This window comes from Schistocerca cancellata, chromosome 3 (assembly GCF_023864275.1).
Source record: "Schistocerca cancellata isolate TAMUIC-IGC-003103 chromosome 3, iqSchCanc2.1, whole genome shotgun sequence".
Classification (NCBI taxonomy): Eukaryota; Metazoa; Arthropoda; class Insecta; order Orthoptera; family Acrididae; genus Schistocerca; species Schistocerca cancellata.
Genome location: NC_064628.1, coordinates 788,812,405 through 788,834,752, shown reverse-complemented (window position 1 = coordinate 788,834,752; position 22,348 = coordinate 788,812,405). Strand labels below are relative to the sequence as shown.

The window sequence follows — 22,348 nt, the reverse complement described above, 5'->3', positions numbered from 1 at the left end:
GCTGTGTGTAGTAACTCTGCTTTGGCAGCACTGTCTTCGATAGTATCTCCATGGCTATCGTGCAGAGAAGGCATTGATTGTTTCTTGCCACTAACATACTTCACATACGACCAGAATAACTTTAGATGTTCTTCCAGGTTTCGAGACAAAGTTTTGTTGTGGAAACTGTTATAGGCATCTCGCACTGAAGTCCGCGCTAAATTTCGAGCTTCTATAAAAGATCGCCAATCTTGGAGATTTTGCGTCTGTTTAAATTTGGCATGTTTGTTTCGTTGTTTCTGCAACAGTGTTCTAACCCGTTTTGTGTACCAAGGAGGATCAGCTCCGTCGTTTGTTAATTTATTTGGTATAAATCTCTCAGTTGTTGCTGATACTATTTCTTTTAATTTAAGCCACATCTGTTCTACACTTACATTTTTAATTTGGAATGAGTGGAGATTGGCTCTCAGGAAGGTGTCAAGTGAATTTTTATCTGCTTTTTTGAGTAGGTGTATTTTTCGAGGATTTGGGGATTATAGTTTTCATTCTCGCTACGACATCTCTGTGTTCACTAATCCCTGAATCTGTTTTGATGGTCATTATTAACTCGGGATTATTTGTTGCTAAGAGGTCAAGTGTGTTTACACAAACGTTTACTATTTGCGTGGGCTCATGAACTAACTGCTCAAAATAATTTTCAGAGAATGTGCTTAGCACAATTTTGGATGATATTTTATGCCTACCTCCGGAATTAAACATGTATGTTTGCCAACATATCGAGGGTAAATTAAAGTTGCCACCAACTATTATTGTATGAGTCGGGTATGTGTTTGAAATCAAACTCAAGTTTTCGTTGAACCTTTAGCAACTGTATCATCTGAATTGGGAGGTCAGTAAAAGGATCCAATTATTATTTTATTCCAGTTGCCAACAATGACCTCTGCCCATACTAACTCACAGGAAGTATCTACTTCAATTTTGCGACAAGTTAAACTATTTCTGACAGCAACAAACACTCCACTGCCAACCGTGTTTAGCCTATCCTTTCAGAACACTGTTAGATTCTTTGCAAAAATTTCAGCTGAGCTTGTATCTTACTTTATCGAACTTTCAGTGCCTATAACAATTTGAGCATCAGTGCTTTCTATTAGTGCTTGAAGCTCTGGTACTTTCCCATCACAGCTACGACAATTTACAACTGTTATACCAATGATTCCTGTATCTACGTTTTTCCTGTGTTCAGCCTGCACTGTTTGTGACTCAAGCCCTTCTTGTGTTTTCCCGAGACCCTCTAACCAAAAAACCGCTCAGTCCACGCCACACAGCCCCTGCTACCCGTGTAGCCACCTCCTGCATATAGTGGACACCTGACCTATTCAGCGGATCCTGATACCCAACCATCCTTTGGCGCAAGTCAAGGAATCTGCAGCCTACACGGTTGCAGAACCGTCTGAGCCTCTGATTCAGACCCTCCACTCCGCTCTGTACCAGAGGTCCGCAATCAGTCCTGTCAACTATGCTGCAAATGGTCAGCTGTGCTATCATCTTGAAAGCAAGACTGGCAGCCTTTACCACTTCTGTTAGCCGCTCGAAACCAGAGAGAATCTCTTCTGATCCAAAGTGACACACATCATTGGTACCGAAATGAGCCACCACCTGCAGTTCGCTGCACTGTGTGCTCTTCATGGCATCCATGAGGACTCTTTCCACATCTGGAATGACTCCACCCAATATCCACACAGAGTGCACATTGGATTTCTTACCCTTCTTGTCAGCCAAGTCCTGAAGGGGCCCCATAATGCGTCTAACGTTGGAATTCCCAACTACCAATAATCCCACCCTCTGCGATTGCCCGGATCTTGCAGGCTGAGTGGTTTCCTCTAAAACAGGACAGGTGACAGCATCTGGCTCAGTGACAGTGTCACCCAAAGACAGCACCTGGAACCTGTTTGTCAGACAAACTGGGGAGGCGTTACATACGGCCGCCTGGAAAGTCTTTCGCCGCCTGCTTCGTCCCGGGGCAACTTCCCACTCGACCACAGGTGAGGGGTCAGACTCAGTGCTAGCAGTAACTGGGTAGGCCACCGGAGAGGGCTGATCGGAGAACTCTTGATGTGGTGTACGTCCGTTGGATCCCCACGGCCGGCCCACAACAGTGGTGCCCATCTACTGCAGCCTCAAGTTGTGTTACCGAAGCCATCACAGCCTGAAGCACCAGAGCGAAGTGTCTCCAACTCGGCTCGCATCCGCACACAACAATTGCAGTCCCTGACCATATTAAAGACCGTGGAAAACTAGACTATGCAGATAAACGGACTATCGGCACATGCTGCGCAACTCTACTGTATAACCTGACAAAAATGCACAAACTGTTTTTTAGTAATACACAGATATTCAAAAACCTAACTACCGAAGCACTCAGGTGAAACTATATAATTTGATCCTGATTTGGAACTTGTAATATATCACAAAATCGGTTTACTTTCCCACGCAAACAAAAAATGCGACAACTGTGGGTATTAGATACTAAATTTACACGCATAAACTCAAGAAACTGAACTATTAAAGCACACAGATGATAAAATTTGCTCCTGGTTAGGAACTCGTAAATGACAAATGTGGTTACTTGCCTGTTGCCGGATCTGTTTCGGTTGGCTACTGCTACCTGACTGGCATATGTGTTCTGGCTTGCAGGCCCCATGACTTTCTTAGCATTTCTCTTCAGTTTTTGGGCAATGTTAGGTGTTGAGCAATTATAGTTTTTAGTTCATCCATATTGTCCAGTAATCTCTATCAAGAATAAGGTCAAAGAGCGTACATTTTTTCACTTCGACTTGCAGTTCTCATCATCTGTGTTTGTAGTTCTCAATGAATTGGTCCTCTATAACATCATTAAAAGTATTAAAAGTCCTTAGTTTTTCATTTTGTTGGAATGTGTGTAAGGTCTTAATTGGTTTCGTACTGAAGTAGTGTCTGGCTGCATCAATAATTCATTTTTTACCCCCCTTAAGTTGTTTCTCTCTCCTATCAAATGTCAGATCCCTGACTTGTAGTGTGGCACTCTATCATTCCTCTTAAAAGCTGCATCGCTTCCATACACAAGGGCCCCCCCAGGGGGTCCACAACTCTTTTGTGGATACGTGCGTAGCGAGCACGGGACCCCGAGCTAATGTGGCCTTCCTTCCTTTCCGGGCTGCATACCTTCCCTTTCCGCATCCTTCCCCATCCCTATCTTCGCCCCTCCTCCCCTCACCTCTGGCTCCTTCCTTCCCTTTCTCCCCATCTGGGAGTATGGTTTGTGCCTACGTCCGGAGACGGACGCTCGTAAATGTACTGCATTCTTCGCCTTCCTTGCTTTTATGTCTTCTTCCTTCCTTTGTCCTTCTCTTTTCCTTACCTCTTCTCTTTCCCTTTTCTCCGCTGCGGCGTTTGAGACCTCTCTTCTTTCCTTTCCCTTTCTCTTTCTTCCTCCCTGTGCGTGTCTGAAGGCCGACCCACGCCTTTTGTGCGTAGCCGGTGACGGGGTAACGCGTAATTCCCCGCCCCGGGTAGACAGGTAGGACACGTACGTACCCCCTGGTAACGGCCAGGCCCAGGGAGGGGTGATTACCCGAGCTGATACCTTCCGAAAATGCCGATTGGTCCCTCCGTCCGTTTGTCGGGAGGTGTGACCTGAGGTGTGAACAATCACCTAAGGCGGGAGTGCCCTCAGAGAGGGCCCCCACAAGGGAGGAGCGCGCCATCGGAGACGCCGGTAATCATGGGGGATTCTTCCGCAATGGTTTCCTCACCTTCCACTATGTCTGCTCACAAACGTAAGTATACCGAGTCTCAGCCACAGACGATTCTTCCATCGTTGCCACAGTTCCTTGTTGTTTCTCGGACTGATGAAGGTCACGACTTCTCCACAGTCAACCCTTTCATTATTCAGAAAGGTGTCGACGCAATTGCAGGTCCTGTAAAGTCTTGTTCCAGATTACGGAATGGCACCCTGTTGTTAGAAACACACAGTGCCCTCCAGGCACAAAAATTGCTGCGTACTTCTCTGCTCCACACCTTCCTTGTCCAGGTGGAACCGCACCGTACCTTAAATTCCTCGCGTGGAGTCGTTTATACACGCTCCCTCGATGGATTGTCTGACGAAGAAATTCAGCACTATCTGTCTGACCAGGGCGTAACGGCAGTTCATAGAGTAATGAAACGGGTTGACACGAACATCATTCCAACCCGCACTGTCTTCTTGACATTTGACAAAGTTCAACTCCCATCGAAAATCAAAGCAGGCTATGAGATAATTTCCGTTCGCCCTTACGTCCCAAACCCTACGCGTTGCTATCGATGTCAGCGGTTCAATCACACCAGCCAGTCTTGTTCCAATCCGGCCAAATGTGTTACGTGTGGCAAGGATGCCCATGAGGGTGCTCGTCCACCTCCATCCCCTCGCTGCATCAACTGTATGGGTGACCACGCTGCTTCCTCTCGAGATTGCCCCGTTTTTAAGGACGAAAAGCTCATCCAGGAAATAAGAGTGGAGGAAAAGGTGTCGACCTTTGCTGCTAGAAAATTATTCGCCAGTCGCAAGCCCACCGTGCCTCAGACAGGAAAATACAGCACTGTCCTTGCTTCTCCTCAGCCAACAAAGGAGGCGGCCAGGCAGACTTGCGACCTCACCTTTAGTGCCACGGTCGTCAGATCGGCCAGCGCAAAGATCGCTCGTTCAACCACACCACTTTTCGCCTGCCCACTCTATGGCTCACCCTTCGTCGGGTTCTGCTAAATCTCGAGCCCAAAAGTCAGACGCCAAGTCTTCGAAAAAAGAGCATACTCGTGAAGAGTTTTTACGTACTGCAACTTCACAACCATCGGTTCCTCCTTCATCAAAACAGCATACTTCCAAGAAGGCTACAAAGAAACCCAGTTCCTCTCCTTCTCCGCCAAGGCGTGTCCCATCTACAGCACCACCTGGCGGAAATCGCCCTCGGCCGTCTTCTGTGTCGCCGAGGCGCACTGCTGGTGGCCGGTCAACCGGCCGATCGCTGGTGGCAGGGGCTGCTCCTGACCAACCTATGGATCAGGATCTTCTGCCTTCGGCTGAAGGCCATTCCATGCTGTCGGTTGCTAGCTCCGAGCAGTCTTTGAGTTGACAGCAACTTTGGTCACATTCCTCCATTTTCTGTTCACCCCATGTCCATTATCCACTGGAATATCCGCGGCATTCGAGCCAATCGGGATGAATTGTCGGTCCTCTTACGATCCTACTCGCCGGTCATCTTTTGTCTTCAGGAAACAAAGCTGCGTCCCCATGACCGCTTTGTTCTCCCTCACTTTGTCCGTCCGATATGACCTCCCCTCTGTTGAAGGCTCTCCGGCCCATGGAGGACTCATGATTCTTCTCCATGATACTCTCCATTATCACCCAATCCCCTTAAAACAGTTCCTTCAAAGCTGTCGCCGTCCGTCTTTCCCTTTCTGGATACACGTTCTCTCTTTGTACTGTATACATTCCATCATCCACACCAATGGCACGAGCTGATCTCCTTCATCTTCTTGGTCAGCTTCCACCCCCCTATTTGCTGGTTGGGGACTTCAATGCCCACCACCCGCTTTGGGGATCTCCACATCCTTGTCCACGTGGCTCTCTATTGCTAGACGTCTTCCACCAAGCGGATCTAGTTTGCCTCAACACTGGGGTCCCCACATTTTTGTCTGCCTCCACGACAAATTTATCTCATTTGGACCTTGCGGTCGGTACTGTTCCGCTAGCTCGGCGCTTCGAATGGTTCGCCCTTGATGATACACACTCGAGTGACCACTTCCCATGTGTCCTCAGACTGCAGCCTCCACTGCCATATATGCGCTCGCGACGCTGGAAATTTGCCCAAGCCGATTGGACACTTTTTTCGTCTCTAGCGACATTCGATGACCGTCGCTTTCCCAGCGTCGACGATGAGGTCACACATATTACCGACGTTATTCTTACAGCTGCGGAACGTTCAATACCACGCACCTCCGAATTGCCCTGGTGCCCCCCAGTTCCTTGGTGGAACGAGGCATGCCGTGACGCACTACGTGAGCGGCGACGTGCTCTTCGCATTTTCCGTCACCATCCTACTTTGGCCAACTGTATCCGCTATAAGCAGCTCCGTGCGCGATGCCGTCGCGTCATCCGCGATAGCAAGAAGGCAAGCTGGAAATTCTTTATTAGCTCATTTAACACCTTCACTCCCTCCTCGGAAGTTTGGAGTCGGCTTCGACGGTTCTCAGGTGCGGCTAGTTTCTCCCCGGTCTCTGGGCTCACTGTCGCGCATGATACCTTAGTGGACCCGGTCGCAATTTCTAACTCGTTGGGTCAGCACTTTGCTGAGATTTCGAGCTCTTCAAATTACCCGCCAGCGTTTCTCCCGAAGAAACGTGCAGCAGAAGTGAGACATCTTGCTTTCTCCTCTCCAAATCACGAAAGCTACAATACTGTTTTCTCCATGCGGGAACTCCAACATGCCCTCTCTTCTTCTCGCTCCTCCGCCCCAGGACCGGATGGTATCCATGTCCAAATGTTGCTGCATTTATCAACCCATAGTCTGCGTTACCTCCTTCGCCTTTATAATCGAATTTGGACCGACAGTACCTTTCCCAGACGGTGGCAGGAAGCTGTTGTCGTTCCCGTACCAAACCTGGAAAGGACAAACATCTCCCCTCTAGCTATCGCCCCATTTATCTCACGAGTAGTGTCTGTAAGGTTTTGGAGCGTATGGTGAATTACCGTTTAGCTTGGTGGCTGGAATCCCGCAGTCTTTTAACACCAGCCCAATGCGGATTTCGGAAGCATCGTTCTGCAGTTGACCATCTTGTTGCTCTCTCCACTTATATCATGAACAATTTTCTCCGGAAACGCCAAACGGTAGCAATATTTTTTGATCTGGAGAGAGCATACGATACCTGTTGGAGGACAGGCATCCTCCGCACACTGTTCTCTTGGGGCTTTAGAGGCCGGCTGCCCCTTTTTCTTCGCGAATTTATGGCAGAGCGCACTTTTAGGGTGCGGGTGAACACTACTCTCTCCCGTACTTTCTCCCAAGAAAACGGGGTACCCCAGGGATCCGTGCTGAGTGTTGTACTGTTTGCCATCGCCATAAATCCAATTATGGATTGTCTCCCTCCTGATGTCTTGGGCTCCCTCTTTGTGGACGATTTTGCGATCTACTACAGCTCTCAACGGACCAGCCTTCTTGAACGACGTCTTCAAGGATGTCTCGATCGCCTCCACTCGTGGAGCATCGAAACTGGCTTCCGTTTCTCACCCAGTAAGACCGTTTGTGTCAATTTTTGGCGACGTAAGGAGTTTCTTCCGCCCTCCTTACATCTAGGTCCTGTCAACCTTCTGTTTTCAGACGTCGCTAAATTCTTGGGTCTTATGTTTGACAGAAAACTATGCTGGTCCTCCCACGTTTCCTATCTTTCGGCTCGCTGTCTGCGATCGCTTAACACCCTCCGTGTCCTGAATGGTACCTCCTGGGGAGCGGACCGAGTGGTCCTTCTCCGCCTCTATCGCGCCTTAGTGCGCTCGAAATTGGATTATGGAAGCATAGTCTACTCCTCTGCTCGGCCGTCTATTCTTCGGCGTCTCGACTCTATCCACCATCGTGGATTACGTTTAGTGTCTGGAGCTTTTTACACTAGCCCTGTGGAAAGCCTTTATGCTGAGACTGCTTAACCTCCGCTGTCCAATCGGCGAGCAGTCCTCCTGAGTCGTTATGCTAGCCATCTGTCTTCCATGCCTGCTAATCCAGCCGATGACCTTTTTTTCGACGCCTCCTTTGATGTAGGGTATGCAGGCCGCTCCTCCTCCCTACTACCCCCGGGAATCCGCTTCCGTCAACTGCTCCATTCTCTTTCCTTCCGCTTTCCTAAAACCTTCTTGACAACTTGGCTCCGTCCCCGGATCTGCCTGCTCCGTGACCTTTGTCAATTTTCCAAGGATGGTACCCCTACTCTTGTTTATCGTCGGGCATTTGCTGCTCTATGTGCAGAAATGACGGACGCCACATTTATTTACACCGACGGCTCGAAAACATCGTTAGGTGTAGGGAGTGCCTATATTGTTGGCGACACCCCAAATCGCTTTCGGCTTCCCGACCAGTGTTCGGTTTATACTGCGGAGCTTTACGCTGTTCTCCAGGCTGTCCACTACATCCGCCGGCATCAGCGGATACAGTACGTTATCTGCTCAGATTCTCTCAGCTCTCTCCTCAGTCTCCAAGCTCTTTACCCTGTGCACCCTCTGGTCCACCGGATTCAGGACTGTCTGCGCTTGCTCCACCTGGGGGGCGTCTCGGTGGCGTTCCTCTGGCTCCCGGGACACGCTGGTATCTGTGGGAATGAGGCGGCCGATATAGCGGCCAAGACTGCAGTCTCTCTTCCTCGGCCAGCTATTCAGTCGCTTCCCTTCACCGATCTACGGAGCTATTTATGTCACCAAGTTGCTCATTTATGGCATGCGCATTGGTCGGCACTTCCCCTTAATAAATTGCGGGAAGTGAAAGCCCTTCCTTGCGCTTGGACCTCTTCCTCCCAAACACGTCGTCGGGAGGAGGTAATTTTAGCTAGACTCCGGATAGGGCACTGTCGTTTTAGCCATCGACATCTTTTAAGCGGCGATCCTCCCCCACTCTGTCCCCACTGCTCTCAGCTGTGGACGGTAAGACACCTTTTAATTGAATGCCCCTATTTTAATCCGTTACGCTACCGTCTACAGCTATCGCCTGATCTATCGTCGATTTTAGCGGATGACACGCGCTCAGCCAACCGCGTTCTCCAGTTTATTAGTGACAGTGAAATGACGTCAATCATTTGAAGCTTTTTTTGGGGACAACCACCCCCTTTCTGTAGTGGATTTTTAAGAATTCTTCTATTTTTAGTTTCTCCAATTTTCTGACTTTGTTCCCATTGCTGCTGGTTTTCAATTTCGGTTTTTTACTGTCTTAAGTCACGGGCTGGGCGCTAATGGCCATAGAAGTTTTGCGCCCTAAAACCACAAAAAATAAAAAAAAAAAAAAAAAAAAAAAAAAACACACACACACACACACAAGGGTATGGCACCCTTTTCCTGATGTGTGGGCTTGCTTCATTGTACCCTCTGTTTATAAGGATTAAAATACAATGTTCATCTGGAGAATGGCAGGACAGTCAATGTGCAATAGAACATTCAAATCAAAACAAAGGACATAAAAACAAACTCATAAAATAAAATGTATTAATTGTAACTGAAGTGTACTAAATTGTACTCTGATTAAAGAACTTTGTGACTGATATTTCAGCGAGTCAAGTGGTAGGGGTCAGCGGCCAGCCAATAGTATATAGTTCTCCAGCACCACATGCTCACTGTGTTACTGTTTCGTAGGCACATGCTGAGATGTGTCTAGCAAGGCTGGTTGCCACTGGCAACACTGCCTCCCACCGTTCAGTATGTCAATCACAAAGTTAGTGTATTGAAACTGCAGTGTCTGCTACGAATATAATTTAACATCTTGGAGCCTAATCTTTCTGCTTCCTAATAAAGTAATAGTAGAAATCAGCCATGCCTAATAAAACACATCATTTCAACTGGAGCAGATATTAATCATGGACAAGTTTGTGCCTGTTCTGCTATAATTTGAGGGGAAAGAAACTATATAGATAGTAGGTAATGTAACTCCATCTGTCTCTGAAAACTCATAATTCAGTAACCAGTAACTCTGAAATCAGAGTTGAAAGTGCATGGATTTCTCTAATCTGTCAATAACTAGGCTTCTACTATACAGTTACACATGTAGCAACTTTCCACATCACTTTATATTACTTTTTTGAGAAACCGTTTTTGCTTCACCTGCAAAATTTAACAAAATGGAGTTAAGAGGTTTTCATTGCCTACCAGAGATATTTATTGACGGCATTTTGTTTTATCGTGTTTAACCAAGTGTACTAATTGTGGAATAGAGAAGAAAGTTCTGAGATATCAGCGCAAAGCCATTTTTTGCTCCGCTGATTTTCCTGTGTTTACCAGTAAGATAGTGCTTGTAGATGTTCTCCAGCTAGTAACTTCAGAAGAGAAACAATTATACTGCTGAACAATTTAGAGTAAAATACTGTTTACTCCTAATTATTCAGGGTAATGTAGGAAAGAAGATGCACAGAAATTGAAAAAAAAAAAGTCAATATATTTTGAACTCTTTTCATCCCCACTTTCACATTCTCTCTCTCTCTCTCTCTCTCTCTCTCTCTCTCTCTCTCTCTCTCTCTCTCCCCCTCCCTCCCTCCCTCCCTGCCTGCTTGCCTCTGTGTGTGGGTGCACGCACATGCAGGCAGAGGTCACAGTTTCCTTCGTAGCAGTCTTCAAAGGCATTTCAACCTTTAGCCAGATTCATTATTTGTGCACTTGTAATTTCTTCGTTACTGAAACCTTGAAAATCACTTTCTCCTGTATCTGGCAGAATTTTCCTCCATGATTAAACTAGTGATGTGCCTTGAGTTTCTGCTAGGCATCAGAAATTCTGAATATGGCATTCAGAACTGTCAGCTGCTTCCAGACCACCACCAAATCATCCTTTCCTCCGTCAGCATTCTCAGTAGACCAGCCCAGTAATGCTGTTTTACCAATGCAATTATGCCTTTGTCTGTTGGCTGTATTGTGACAGTCATGTTAGGAGGTAAAAACTTAGTTGTGATGAGGCCATCATCTGATACGAGAATCCTCTCATGGGGATGTAAAGGGATATTATTCAGCAATAGAACAGCCCTTTGTGGCAATCCTTTCTCTGCTAAAAATTGCTGAACTTCTGTTACAAAATGTGTGTGGAGACAGTTTTTAAAAATTTCACTATCCATCCACGTTCCTTTTTGTCGTAATAATTCACAGGGAGATCCATAGCTGCATTGCCCTTGAATGTCTGGAGATTCCTTTGATTTCCCAATCACTAGTAGTTTCACTTTGTGGTTCCCAGAAGCATTAGCAGTGCACAAAATTGTAGTGTGTCTTTTAGACAAGTTATATCCAGGAGCACAAACTTCACTCTTAAAAGGAGCGATACTGGTTGGTAGAAATTTCCAATACAGGCCACTTGCATCTGTGTTATAAATCATCTTGTCTGAAATTCTCTTCTACCACAAATTTCTGGAACTCTGCTACGACATTTGAACTAAACCAGTCTCCTTGCACAGTAAGTCTGCGAATCCCCTGACATTGTTCGACTCTGGTTAGCCACCCAGATGAGGCATTAAATTCTCCTTCGAACTGTAGAGCTTTGTGGAAAGAATTGCCTTTTTTGGCGCACATCGTTCCTGAAACAATGGCATCTTATGCTCGTTTTTGGTTAAAACATTGCAAAAGAGTAGCATCAAATTCATCAGATGAAGATCTCTTCCTGGTTTTTTGTGCAGATGGTCCAGAACTAGAATTGCATTTTCTGACAGAATCCTGTATTTTCTACTTATTCTTTTTAGTGCCCCAACAGTCTGCATTCCAATACCATAATCTGCAATTTCAGTCAATTCTAATGTAAACATCCTTATTTTGTATCTCTGTCATCTCTTTTTCAGATTTCTTTTAACTTTGTTCATTGACTCTTACATGTCAATTAACATCAGAAAACTGAGTTTGTTTTTGATTTACACGGAACAGGTTAGCAGATAGCAATGGAAACGGCCCTTATTGTCAGGTGGTGGGCTGTTTATCGCTACAGGAAAATATTGTACATTTCTTTTAAATGCATGAATGACATACAAACTGGACAAACAGCACATGAATAATCCTGAGTGTTTGTAGTATATTCTCATTAACTGCTTTCCTGCACACCTCACTTTTTTCAGTCCTAAATTGTGTAACTCATAGAACCAATAAAAAGTTATACTGTCTCTACAAATGTATGTTCTGGGGATTTTTGTTGCTCTTATACTTAATGGGTGTACTAGAGTATCATTTTGTACTAGCTTATTATTGAAAAACAGATAGGAATCGAGTGTAGTATTTCACATCTTCTGATGTTTAAGGTACTACTTTACCTAGCAGTTTTTTTCTTTCCTTCAACACTTATCCTGACATACCCAGTCAGTTATAAGGTGACCTGCAGTTTAACATAGTTTCCAAATTGCAGTTTTTTTTCATTTACATGCAAATAATTTTGCAAGTTTCTTTTTTATTTCTTTCCCTTCAGTTCACTCATTTCTATTGGTATACTGTCATGTCCCAGTGTCTTTTGCTTCTTCATACCTCTAATGAATTTTTATAAGGCATTGGCATTGCTTCTAGAACATATTTACGTTCATTATCATTCTTTTGATTTAGCTCTTAAACTATAAAAATACTGTAAGAAATCTTTGAATGCCAGTAATTTGTTTTCATTTTTGCTGCCTGCTGTCTTAACTGATGAAATGTGATGTCTACTCAACAAAAGTATGGCTTGCTGTTTTCATACGCTTGCTGTTTTCATACGCTTGCTGTTTTCATACTCTTGCTGTTTTCATGTGCTTCTATTGCCACATTGTCATCTAGCTTCTCGTATCCCTTTAAAGGCATTTCCAAGTAGTTTTGTGGGATTCGCCATTTTTTTAAACGTTATTACCATTTCCTTCAAACACTCTTCTTCTCTTTAATAATTACCTTGTTCTAATTTTGTAACAACTTATTCTGTTTTGCTAAGCACCCTTGTTAAATAACTACCTTTCCGTGTGTGTCAGTCTTGATTTCCCAAGGTGCTGAACTTCATTCTTGATTTAATCAAAGTCACCTCTGTAATTCGCAAGTAACGTAGATTGAGAATAAAGTTAGTTAGTTACCTACATGTTTACATGTATTTTACTCATACTTTTAGTGATGACCCAATGATAGTGTTGATCATAAAGTGGTGACAATTGCTTTCTTCATGCCACATGTTGATTCATTGATTTAGTGACCAGCTGTTGAAATACAATCCAATGTTTTTCACCTTGAGCAATTTCTTCATGTCTACCTAAGAGGGTAAGGGCACGGAGTAATTTAAGAGCGCATGTAATTTGCACTGTCCTGGAAATCCCACAGACATGAAAATCTGCCATCTTAATTTGATACTATGTTGTAAATCTTTCCCAAATAAAATAATTTTTTTTTCTTTTGAGGGTTTTAGAGTAATGAAAACTGATTCTTTTTATTACTGACCACCTTCGTAGAACCGTGCTATAATTACTCCGAGGAAGTTACATGGAATGTAAAATTTGGGAGTACCTCAAGCAGTTAGTCTGTCACTCATAAGAGTTATTATGTGGCAGTTATTCTGATTGTTACATTACGAGAATATATTGCACACTTGCTCTTTAAGTTAATGCTCAGCTAAATGGTCATTATGATCTGAATCAGTGAAAGCTGAATGACATTGACCAGTATTGTAAAAATGCTGATTGTCACTAACTTAAACATACAGGCAACATATTGTCTTGTGCATGTCTACCCACAAAAACAGAAGTTAAGATTATCCAAATGATGTTATTTGAAATGGTCCTATTTATTGACATGCTAAGTGTTATCTGTTTGCTAAGGTTGGCAGTGGCCTGAAAGCAAATAGTAAGATACCAGAAGAGTAATTCGGCTTCTTCAGCAAAAATGTGCCCTTTTGTTGTTAGGTATTAAATTAAAAACCAACATAATGAATGAGCAAAGAAGTGTCTCCGTTCAGTTATCTGAAAAGCCATTAGGTCACCGTTGAACACAGTGAGGAAAGTAAAAATCCCGAAATCTAGTTGTATAACGCAGCCAAATAAATGCATGTCACCTAATTTGCTTGCATATAATGTTACACTGTGCTGCAGAAATATCATGATTAAGTATTCTATCCCCTCCGTTTCCTTCACCCTTCCTTTTAAGCACATTTACCTGAATTGCACCAGCATAGTTCATCAGATACAAAATTCAAACTTGAGTGGTGACCATCCAATGTTTAGCTTACCCTAATTGCCCAGGTAACGTGCATTTGTATGTTGGAAAATCGTACCACTGTCAACATTGTAGTGCATGACAAAACAGTGTAATTGAAACCTGCTAAGTTCAGGAGAAAAATGTAATTTGATCATTAGTTTACTTATGGTGGTGCTGAAATTTCAGTGGTTTAGAACTATCAAAATGAAGGATTATAGAACTAGAAATCTGTAGAGCTTTCTCAATGTCTCTTTCTTTTTGCAGCATATACCACATTATATTTACTTAAGTCTACATTTGTTTGTAAAGCTAGTTAGGTGGCACGCGCGCGCGCGCGCGCGCGCGCGCGCACACACACACACACACACACACACACACACACACTTCTTTTTTTTATCTATGATCTGGTATCATTTTATTTATTAAGGAGAGTAGATACTCTTTTGTGATGAATGTAATCTGAATTTATAGGTTTCTTTGCTGAACATTATGATGGATCTGAAGAAGTGCTGCAATCACCCTTACCTTTTCCCTGCAGCAGCACAGGAAGCGCCAACTACTCTTAGTGGCACATATGAAACATCAGCACTCATCAAAGCTTCAGGGAAGCTAGTATTGCTGTCAACAATGCTGCGTAAGCTTAAGGAACAGGGTCACAGGTGACTGACTTTCACTCAGATTATTACAATCTGATCTTATGTAAAATAGTACCAACACTGTGCAAAATACCATTGGTATATTGATTAACCAGCAGCTTGTAAATTTTGAGCACCTAATGTGCAGAAATCTATATTGTATTTATTTTTCTTTTTGAGTGTTCTTCAAGTGATACGCTTTATTGTTGCAGAGTCCTCATCTTCTCACAAATGACGAAAATGCTGGACATACTAGAAGACTATTTGGAAGGTGAAGGATATAAATATGAACGTATTGATGGTAACATTACTGGCTCAGTAAGGCAAGAGGCCATTGACAGGTTCAATGCTCCAGGAGCTCAGCAGTTCGTTTTTTTGCTGTCAACCAGGTAAGATTTTTACTGTAGTATTGGCCAGTAAATATGGAATTGTGAAAAAATTGCTAATGAAGTTTTTCTAACAATGCAACAGAAATATTGAAAGATCATATTGCATCCAAGAAAACTATGGTAAAAATCCCTTTTTACACATTTCAGCAGACTGACCCAAAAAAGTCTAAAATGCAGGAAAGTGTAAAATGGCAAACACAACAGGCTGTAGATTTTGTGCCTATTGTCTTTTACAAATACTGCCAACTGTAGTATTTTAACCAATATTGCATTACAATTTTTATTTACTGTAATTTTATTATGATTGTCAATAAGAAGTCTCACATTTGAACATGAACGTTTTTTTTAATGTTTTTCCACGAAAGACTTTTCCTTCCGTGTTTTATTTACACTATTGGACATGATCAGAATAAGAAGGAAATACATGTTGGTGTGTGTTAGCACTCAGCCACTGCCCTTGTGATAATCACAGTGGCAGTGGCAGAGTGCTGACACACAAACAAGTGCATGGGTTTCCGTCTTTGTTTTGATAAAGTTCAATCGTGAAAATAAAATATGGAAGCAAAAGTCTTTGTGAAACCACTTTAAAAAGATACCCATGTTCTAATGTGAGACTTACTACTGAGAATCATAAAATTATGGTAAATAAAACATGTTACACAGTATTGGTTAAAACACTAAAGTTTGCAGTCTTCATAAACAGAGAACAATAAGCACAAAATCTACAGGTTGTTGCCAACAGGGTCACTTGGTCCATGGTGAGAAAGAGAGCAGAAATTGTCATGTTACCTAACATCTTTAGTAGGAATGTTTACGTCTAACATACTGTCGTACCAACCTAAGGCTGCATGCCTAGTATGGATTAGCGTATTTCACAGGGTAGTTAAAAAAAAAAATTTTAAAAAAAATTGCTGATACTGGTAATTTATTTTGTGTAAACAGGTTATTAAATTTAATGACTCAACAGCTGTTCGCATATGACTTGTAGATTGTTGTAAAATGGCCAACTGTCTTTCAGGGCTGGTGGGCTTGGAATAAACTTAGCAACAGCTGACACCGTTATTATCTACGATTCAGATTGGAATCCACATAATGATATTCAGGCATTCTCTCGAGCTCATCGTATTGGACAGGCTAACAAGGTATTGTAACTATAGTGTTCTTGTTTACTTCAACATCAAATTATTTTTGTGTGTGTAATAAAGGTGAGTCAAAAGATTTCCATTGTGTACCTGTAGCATTGAAGTTACTTCTTTCAGGTGATGATATATCGATTTGTTACACGTAACTCTGTAGAAGAACGTGTTACCCAAGTAGCAAAGCGGAAGATGATGTTAACTCACTTGGTTGTAAGACCAGGAATGGGTGGACGTGGAGCAACATTCTCTAAGCAAGAACTTGATGATATCCTCAGATTTGGAACTGAGGAATTGTTTAAGGAAGAAGAGGTAATATTCCTTCCACCAATATTCTTTCATTTGATAAATATTAAAGAGGATTCACAAGGCCATAAACATGTTAGCACAAAAAGCTTTGCCGGTGAGGGAGAAAAAGTTCAAATTGACTTATTTTTATCTGCAGTAATCGTTCACAAACAAATCTTCATAAAAAAGATAAGTAAAGTGCTTATTGGTAGTTTGCATTAGATTAAATTTTTTAACTTGCTTCCTTGTTATTATAAGAATAGTTAAGATTTTGATGGTGCCGATGATAATCTTCTTCTCCTCCTCCTCCTCCTCCTCCTCCTCCTCCAGTTTCTAATCTATGACTGGGTCTGTTTGGAACATAAGCGTCTCCATATTTTTCTGTTCTCCCACCATGTTTCTTTCTCCACTCTGTGGTCTTACCTCTCCTTCTCACATTTTCTTCACTCCAACAATACCTCTGTCTCTCGCTCCTCCTCTCAATCTCTTGCCTCCTACTGTAATTCGTTTACCATTCTTTCAAAATATCTATACCACCTTGGACTTGTTTTTTGTATGGTCTCTTCCCTGGGCTTCTTTCACTATTTCTTACTCTATCCATTCTAGTAAATTCTGCCCTGCTTATTTTGAAATTTTATCTTTAAAGTTTTATCGTGCTCACCTACTCTTTCTACATTACCTACGTTTCTGACTCATGCATAAGTACAGGAGCATAATATTTTAGGTATAACAGTTGCTTGTTTTTGGGTGATACAGCCTTGCTTCGTACCTAGCTTTTTTTTATACTCTAGTGAAAGGGGAAGGTAAATCCATGGATTACTCTAATCTTCTCGTGGTTTTTCCTGCTGTCTTCTGCTATACTCCCCAGGTATTTCAGAGCCACTTTCTTTAGTACATGCCCTCTAATACACCCATTGCGACTCATCTTATTCCTCATTGTCACCATCGCTTCACATTACTTCGCATTGAATATCAATCCATACTATCCCACCATTTGCTCCCATACATGTAGCCTTTTTTGTACCTCTTCCTCTGTTTCCCCACATGATTAAATCACCTGGAAACACCATTGATTTCTTATTTTCATCACTATTTATGCTGACACTCCTGCCATCATGTCATTTATAATGGCAGTTAAAAGTAATGGGGATAGTGCACTCCCTTGCTTCAGCCTCATTATTATTATTATTATTATTATTATTATTATTGTTTAGTGAGTTAGTGGAGAGGGAAGGAATAAAAATGCTATTGATACATAAAAATATTGCGTGAGGCTCCATTAACGAGTTACTGTCAGTTGCCAAATTTGTGAACTATGTACATAAAATTATTCTTAGGCCATTGTATTGTACTTACGCCATTGTATTGTACTTGCCAGTTTATTAATCTCCTTCGTGTTTAATTTTTATTTTCTATTGCTAAGTGCCTGTCCTTTTTCAGGGTAAAGAAGATGAGGCAATTCACTATGATGATAAAGCCATAGATGAATTGCTGGATCGTTCCAAAGAAGGTATTGAACAAAAAGAAAACTGGGCAAATGAATACCTGTCTTCTTTCAAAGTTGCAAGTTATGTCACGAAGGAGGGTGAGGAGGTAAGTGGTACAACCCAAGCTCTTTTAGATTTCAGTACTTACATTTTACACAGTAACTGCTGTACCCTTCGGTTTTCCAAGTCCCAGTGTAGGATATTGTGAATTTTTTTCTGATTTTAACCTTCTTTTGATGGCTGCTGACTTCTCAAAAAGTGATGGTCATATGTTTTAATGTGATAACTTTCAACAAGCATTGTTGATTTAACGCATTTGTAGAGATACACCATCATTAAAAAGCATTCACTTGAGATACATAAATGCACATACTCACATATTTCTCCGTTAATGTTTTTGAAAGTCAAGGGAATAATTTTCAAGATCTGAAGAAAATAAAATAAAAAAATTGTAAATATAAATGCTGATCACTCACCATGTAGAGGAAACATAGAGAAGTGGAACAGTTCAAAATGTTTTCAGATTTGTTCCCAGGGATAGTTTTCTGTGTGGATGTTGATACTTCTGTCCTGGGTGGTATTGATTTACTGCCTGGTATTTTTGCATAGGGAGGGGGATGTCTTTTACTGTTCAAATTCGATGCAGTGCCTAAAACTATTATGAATAGCACAGTGAACGCTTTTAGCAAAACCAAGGTACAGAGATCCATCATACTACTGTAGGCACTGGTTACTAGCTCCGCAGATCGTGGTGGTGGTGGTGGTGATGATGATTTGACAGAATTTATTTTGAGAAAATTACTTTATTCAGTTCACCAAGTAGGACAAAAATGTAATTTTTACAGGGGGCTGGAATTAGATAGTAGGTATAGGAAGAGAAGAAAATATAATAAACCATAAATTGGGGGAAAGGATTGAAAGGAGAAAATGTGTGGCAGTTTTCGCACAGAGTACAGTTTGATCATTGCTAAAACTATAGTCGTATATGTGGAAGAAACCTAGAGACACTGGGCAGTTTAAAGTAGATTATGAAATGGTAAGAGAAAAGCTTCTGACAGACGTGTCGTCGTAACTGCCGTCTGCTTCACGTCTGCTGTGCAGCGAGCTACCTTAATTTAAGTATTAACTGTATTTTTCTTACTTGTCACTTCTTCTTCCGTGTGTATTTGCTTTTAGGAAGCTGTAATTGTCTGGTGCTATTAATAGTGTTCCATAGATTTCGTGTTTGTTTTGAATAGAGTCAGAGAGAGTCCCTTTAGTCAACCATAGTGCCAGTAGTGCTAGTGTTTGTTTTCAATACAGTCCAGAGACAGGTAGTGCAATTTTCATTGTTTTCTACAAGAAGTGGCTAGCAACCCCAGTTTAGTGAATAAACAGCCGCCTTTAGTGAATTAGTAGTCTAGTTAAAGGTTGAACAACTCTCTTCAGTAAATTGATTCCTTAGGATGGATAGGATGTGTGACTGCTGTGTACGGACGCAGGAGGAGCTGGCCACTGTTCGCGAACAGCTGAGCGTGTTGATGGCCGCGGTCAGCCGTCTTCAGGCTGCTGCCTCGGAGTGTAGCGGCAGTGGGGAGTCTGGTGCGTCGCAGGGTACAACCAAGGTGTTACATGCTTCACACACTGTCCCTGCTGTCGAGACATCTTCGCGGGTACCGGGCGCGGTTGGGCCACCCTCTCCCCAAGGGGAGTGGCGGGTTCAGCGGCGTTCGCGGCGCACGAGGCGGAGGGTCAATGTGGAGGCTGGCCGTGTGGCATCGCCCGCTCTGCCTGTGAGTGGACATGTGGCTGCTCCTTCAGCAAGGTCCGAGCAGGCACACGGGGGGAGGGGTTTATTAGTTATTGGGAGCTCCAACGTTAGGCGGGTGATGGAGCCCCTTAGGGAAATAGCGGGAAGGTCGGGGAAGAAGGCCAGTGTTCACTCTGTCTGCTTGCCGGGGGGCCTCATCCGAGATGTGGAGGAGGCCCTACCGGCGGCGATAGAGAGCACTGGGTGCACCCGAATGCAAATTGTTGCTCATGTCGGCACCAATGACTCCTGCCGTCTGGGTTCAGAGGTCGTCCTCAGTTCGTACAGGCGGTTGGCGGAATTGGTGAAGGCGGAAAGCCTCGCCCGCGGGGTGGAATCGGAGCTAACAATTTGTAGTATCGTTCCCAGAACCGATTGCGGTCCTCTGGTTTGGAGCCGAGTGGAAGGCTTAAACCAGAGGCTCAGACGATTCTGTGGAGATCTGGGGTGCAAATTTCTCGACCTCCGCTATCGGGTGGAGAAATGTAGGGTCCCCCTGAATAGGTCAGGCGTGCACTACACGCCGGAAGCGGCTACAAGGGTAGCGGAGTACGTGTGGAGTGCACATGGCGGTTTTTTAGGTTAGAGAATCCCCTCCCTAGGCCCGACAAGACGCCTCCTGAGACGCGGCAAGGTAGGAGTAGGCAAAATGCAACAGGGAATAACAATATTAATGTGCTAATAGTAAACTGCAGGAGCGTCTATAGAAAGGTCCCAGAACTGCTCTCATTAATAAACGGTCACAATGCCCATATAGTACTAGGGACAGAAAGTTGGCTGAAACCAGACGTAAACAGTAATGAAATCCTAAACTCAGATTGGAATGTATACCGTAGAGACAGGCTGAACAGTGAAGGGGGAGGCGTGTTTATAGCGATAAGAAGTGCAATAGTATCAAAGGAAATTGACGAAGATCCGAAATGTGAAATGATTTGGGTGAAGGTCTCGGTTAAAGCAGGCTCAGACATGGTAATTGGATGTCTCTATAGGCCCCCTGGCTCAACAGCTGTTGTGGCTGAGCACCTGAAGGATAATTTGGAAAATATTTCGAGTAGATTTCCCCACCATGTTATAGTTCTGGGTGGAGATTTTAATTTGCCAGATATAGACTGGGAGACTCAAACGTTCATAACGGGTGGCAGGGACAAAGAATCCTGTGAAATTTTTTTAAGTGCTTTATCTGAAAACTACCTTGAGCAGTTAAACAGAGAACCGACTCGTGGGGATAACATATTAGACCTTCTGGTGACAAACAGACCCGAACTATTTGAAAAAGTTAACGCAGAACAGGGAATCAGCGATCATAAAGCGGTTACGGCATCGATGATTTCAGCCGTAAATAGGAATATTAAAAAGGGTAGGAAGATTTTTCTTTTTAGAAAAAGTGACAAAAAGCAGATTTCAGAGTACCTGTTGGCTCAACACAAATGTTTTGTCTCAAGTACAGATAGTGTTGAGGATCAGTGGACAAAGTTCAAAACCGTCGTACATTATGCGTTAGATGAGTATGTGCCAAGCAAGATCGTAAGAGATGGAAAAGAGCCACAGTGGTACAACAACCGAGTTAGAAAACTGCTGCGGAAGCAAAGGGAACTTCACAGCAAACATAAACATAGCCAAAGCCTTGCAGACAAACAAAAATTACGCGAAGCGAAATGTAGTATGAGGAGGGCTATGCGAGAGGCGTTCCATGAATTCGAAAGTAAAGTTTTATGTACTGACTTGGCAGAAAATCCTAAAAAATTTTGGTCTTATGTCAAAGCGGTAGGTGGATCAAAACAAAATGTCCAGACACTCTGTGACCAAAATGGTACTGAAACAGAGGATGACAGAATAAAGGCCGAAATACTAAATGTCTTTTTCTAAAGTTGTTTCACAGAGGAAGATTGCACTGTAGTTCCTTCTCTAGATTGTCGCACAGATGACAAAATGGTAGATATCGAAATAGACGACAGAGGGATAGAGAAACAATTAAAATCGCTCAAAAGAGGAAAGGCCTCTGGACCTGATGGGATACCAGTTCAATTTTACACAGAGTACGCGAAGGAACTTGCCCCCCTTCTTGCAGCGGTGTACCGTAGATCTCTAGAAGAGCGTAGCGTTCCAAAGGATTGGAAAAGGGCACAGGTCATCCCCGTTTTCAAGAAGGGACGTCGAACAGATGTGCAGAACTATAGACCTATATCTCTAACGTCGATCAGTTGCAGAATTTTGGAACACGTATTGTGTTAGAGTATAATGACTTTTCTGGAGACTAGAAATCTACTCTGTAGGAATCAGCATGGGTTTCGAAAAAGACGGTCATGTGAAACCCAGCTCGCGCTATTCGTCCACGAGACTCAGAGGGCCATAGACACGGGTTCACAGGTAGATGCCGTGTTTCTTGACTTCCGCAAGGCGTTCGATACAGTTCCCCACAGTCGTTTAATGAACAAAGTAAGAGCATATGGACTATCAGACCAATTGTGTGATTGGATTGAGGAGTTCCTAGATAACAGGACGCAGCATGTTATTCTCAATGGAGAGAAGTCTTCCGAAGTAAGAGTGATTTCAAGTGTGCCGCAGGGGAGTGTCATAGGACCGTTGCTATTCACAATATACATAAATGACCTGGTGGATGACATCGGAAGTTCACTGAGGCTTTTTGCAGATGATGCTGTGGTGTACCGAGAGGTTGTAACAATGGAAAATTGTACTGAAATGCAGGAGGATCTGCAGCGAATTGAC

The 22,348-nt window shown here is 43.2% G+C and overlaps 1 protein-coding gene across 4 annotated transcripts in view; it reads left to right on the top strand.

Annotated features, from left to right (window-relative positions):
* LOC126175842 (chromodomain-helicase-DNA-binding protein Mi-2 homolog) overlaps positions 1–22,348 on the top strand; it is a 165,826-nt gene that overhangs the window by 81,415 nt on the left and 62,063 nt on the right. For all 4 annotated transcript variants that reach the window (XR_007535621.1, XR_007535620.1, XR_007535622.1 and 1 more), the window contains exons 20-24: positions 14,369–14,556; positions 14,745–14,921; positions 15,940–16,063; positions 16,181–16,369; positions 17,786–17,938. Coding sequence is in view for 1 of the 4 variants with exons in the window: in XM_049922847.1 (XP_049778804.1) it covers positions 14,369–14,556; positions 14,745–14,921; positions 15,940–16,063; positions 16,181–16,369; positions 17,786–17,938 (831 nt within the window). In the remaining 3 variants the exon portion in view is untranslated. The remainder of the gene's footprint in view (positions 1–14,368; positions 14,557–14,744; positions 14,922–15,939; positions 16,064–16,180; positions 16,370–17,785; positions 17,939–22,348) is intronic.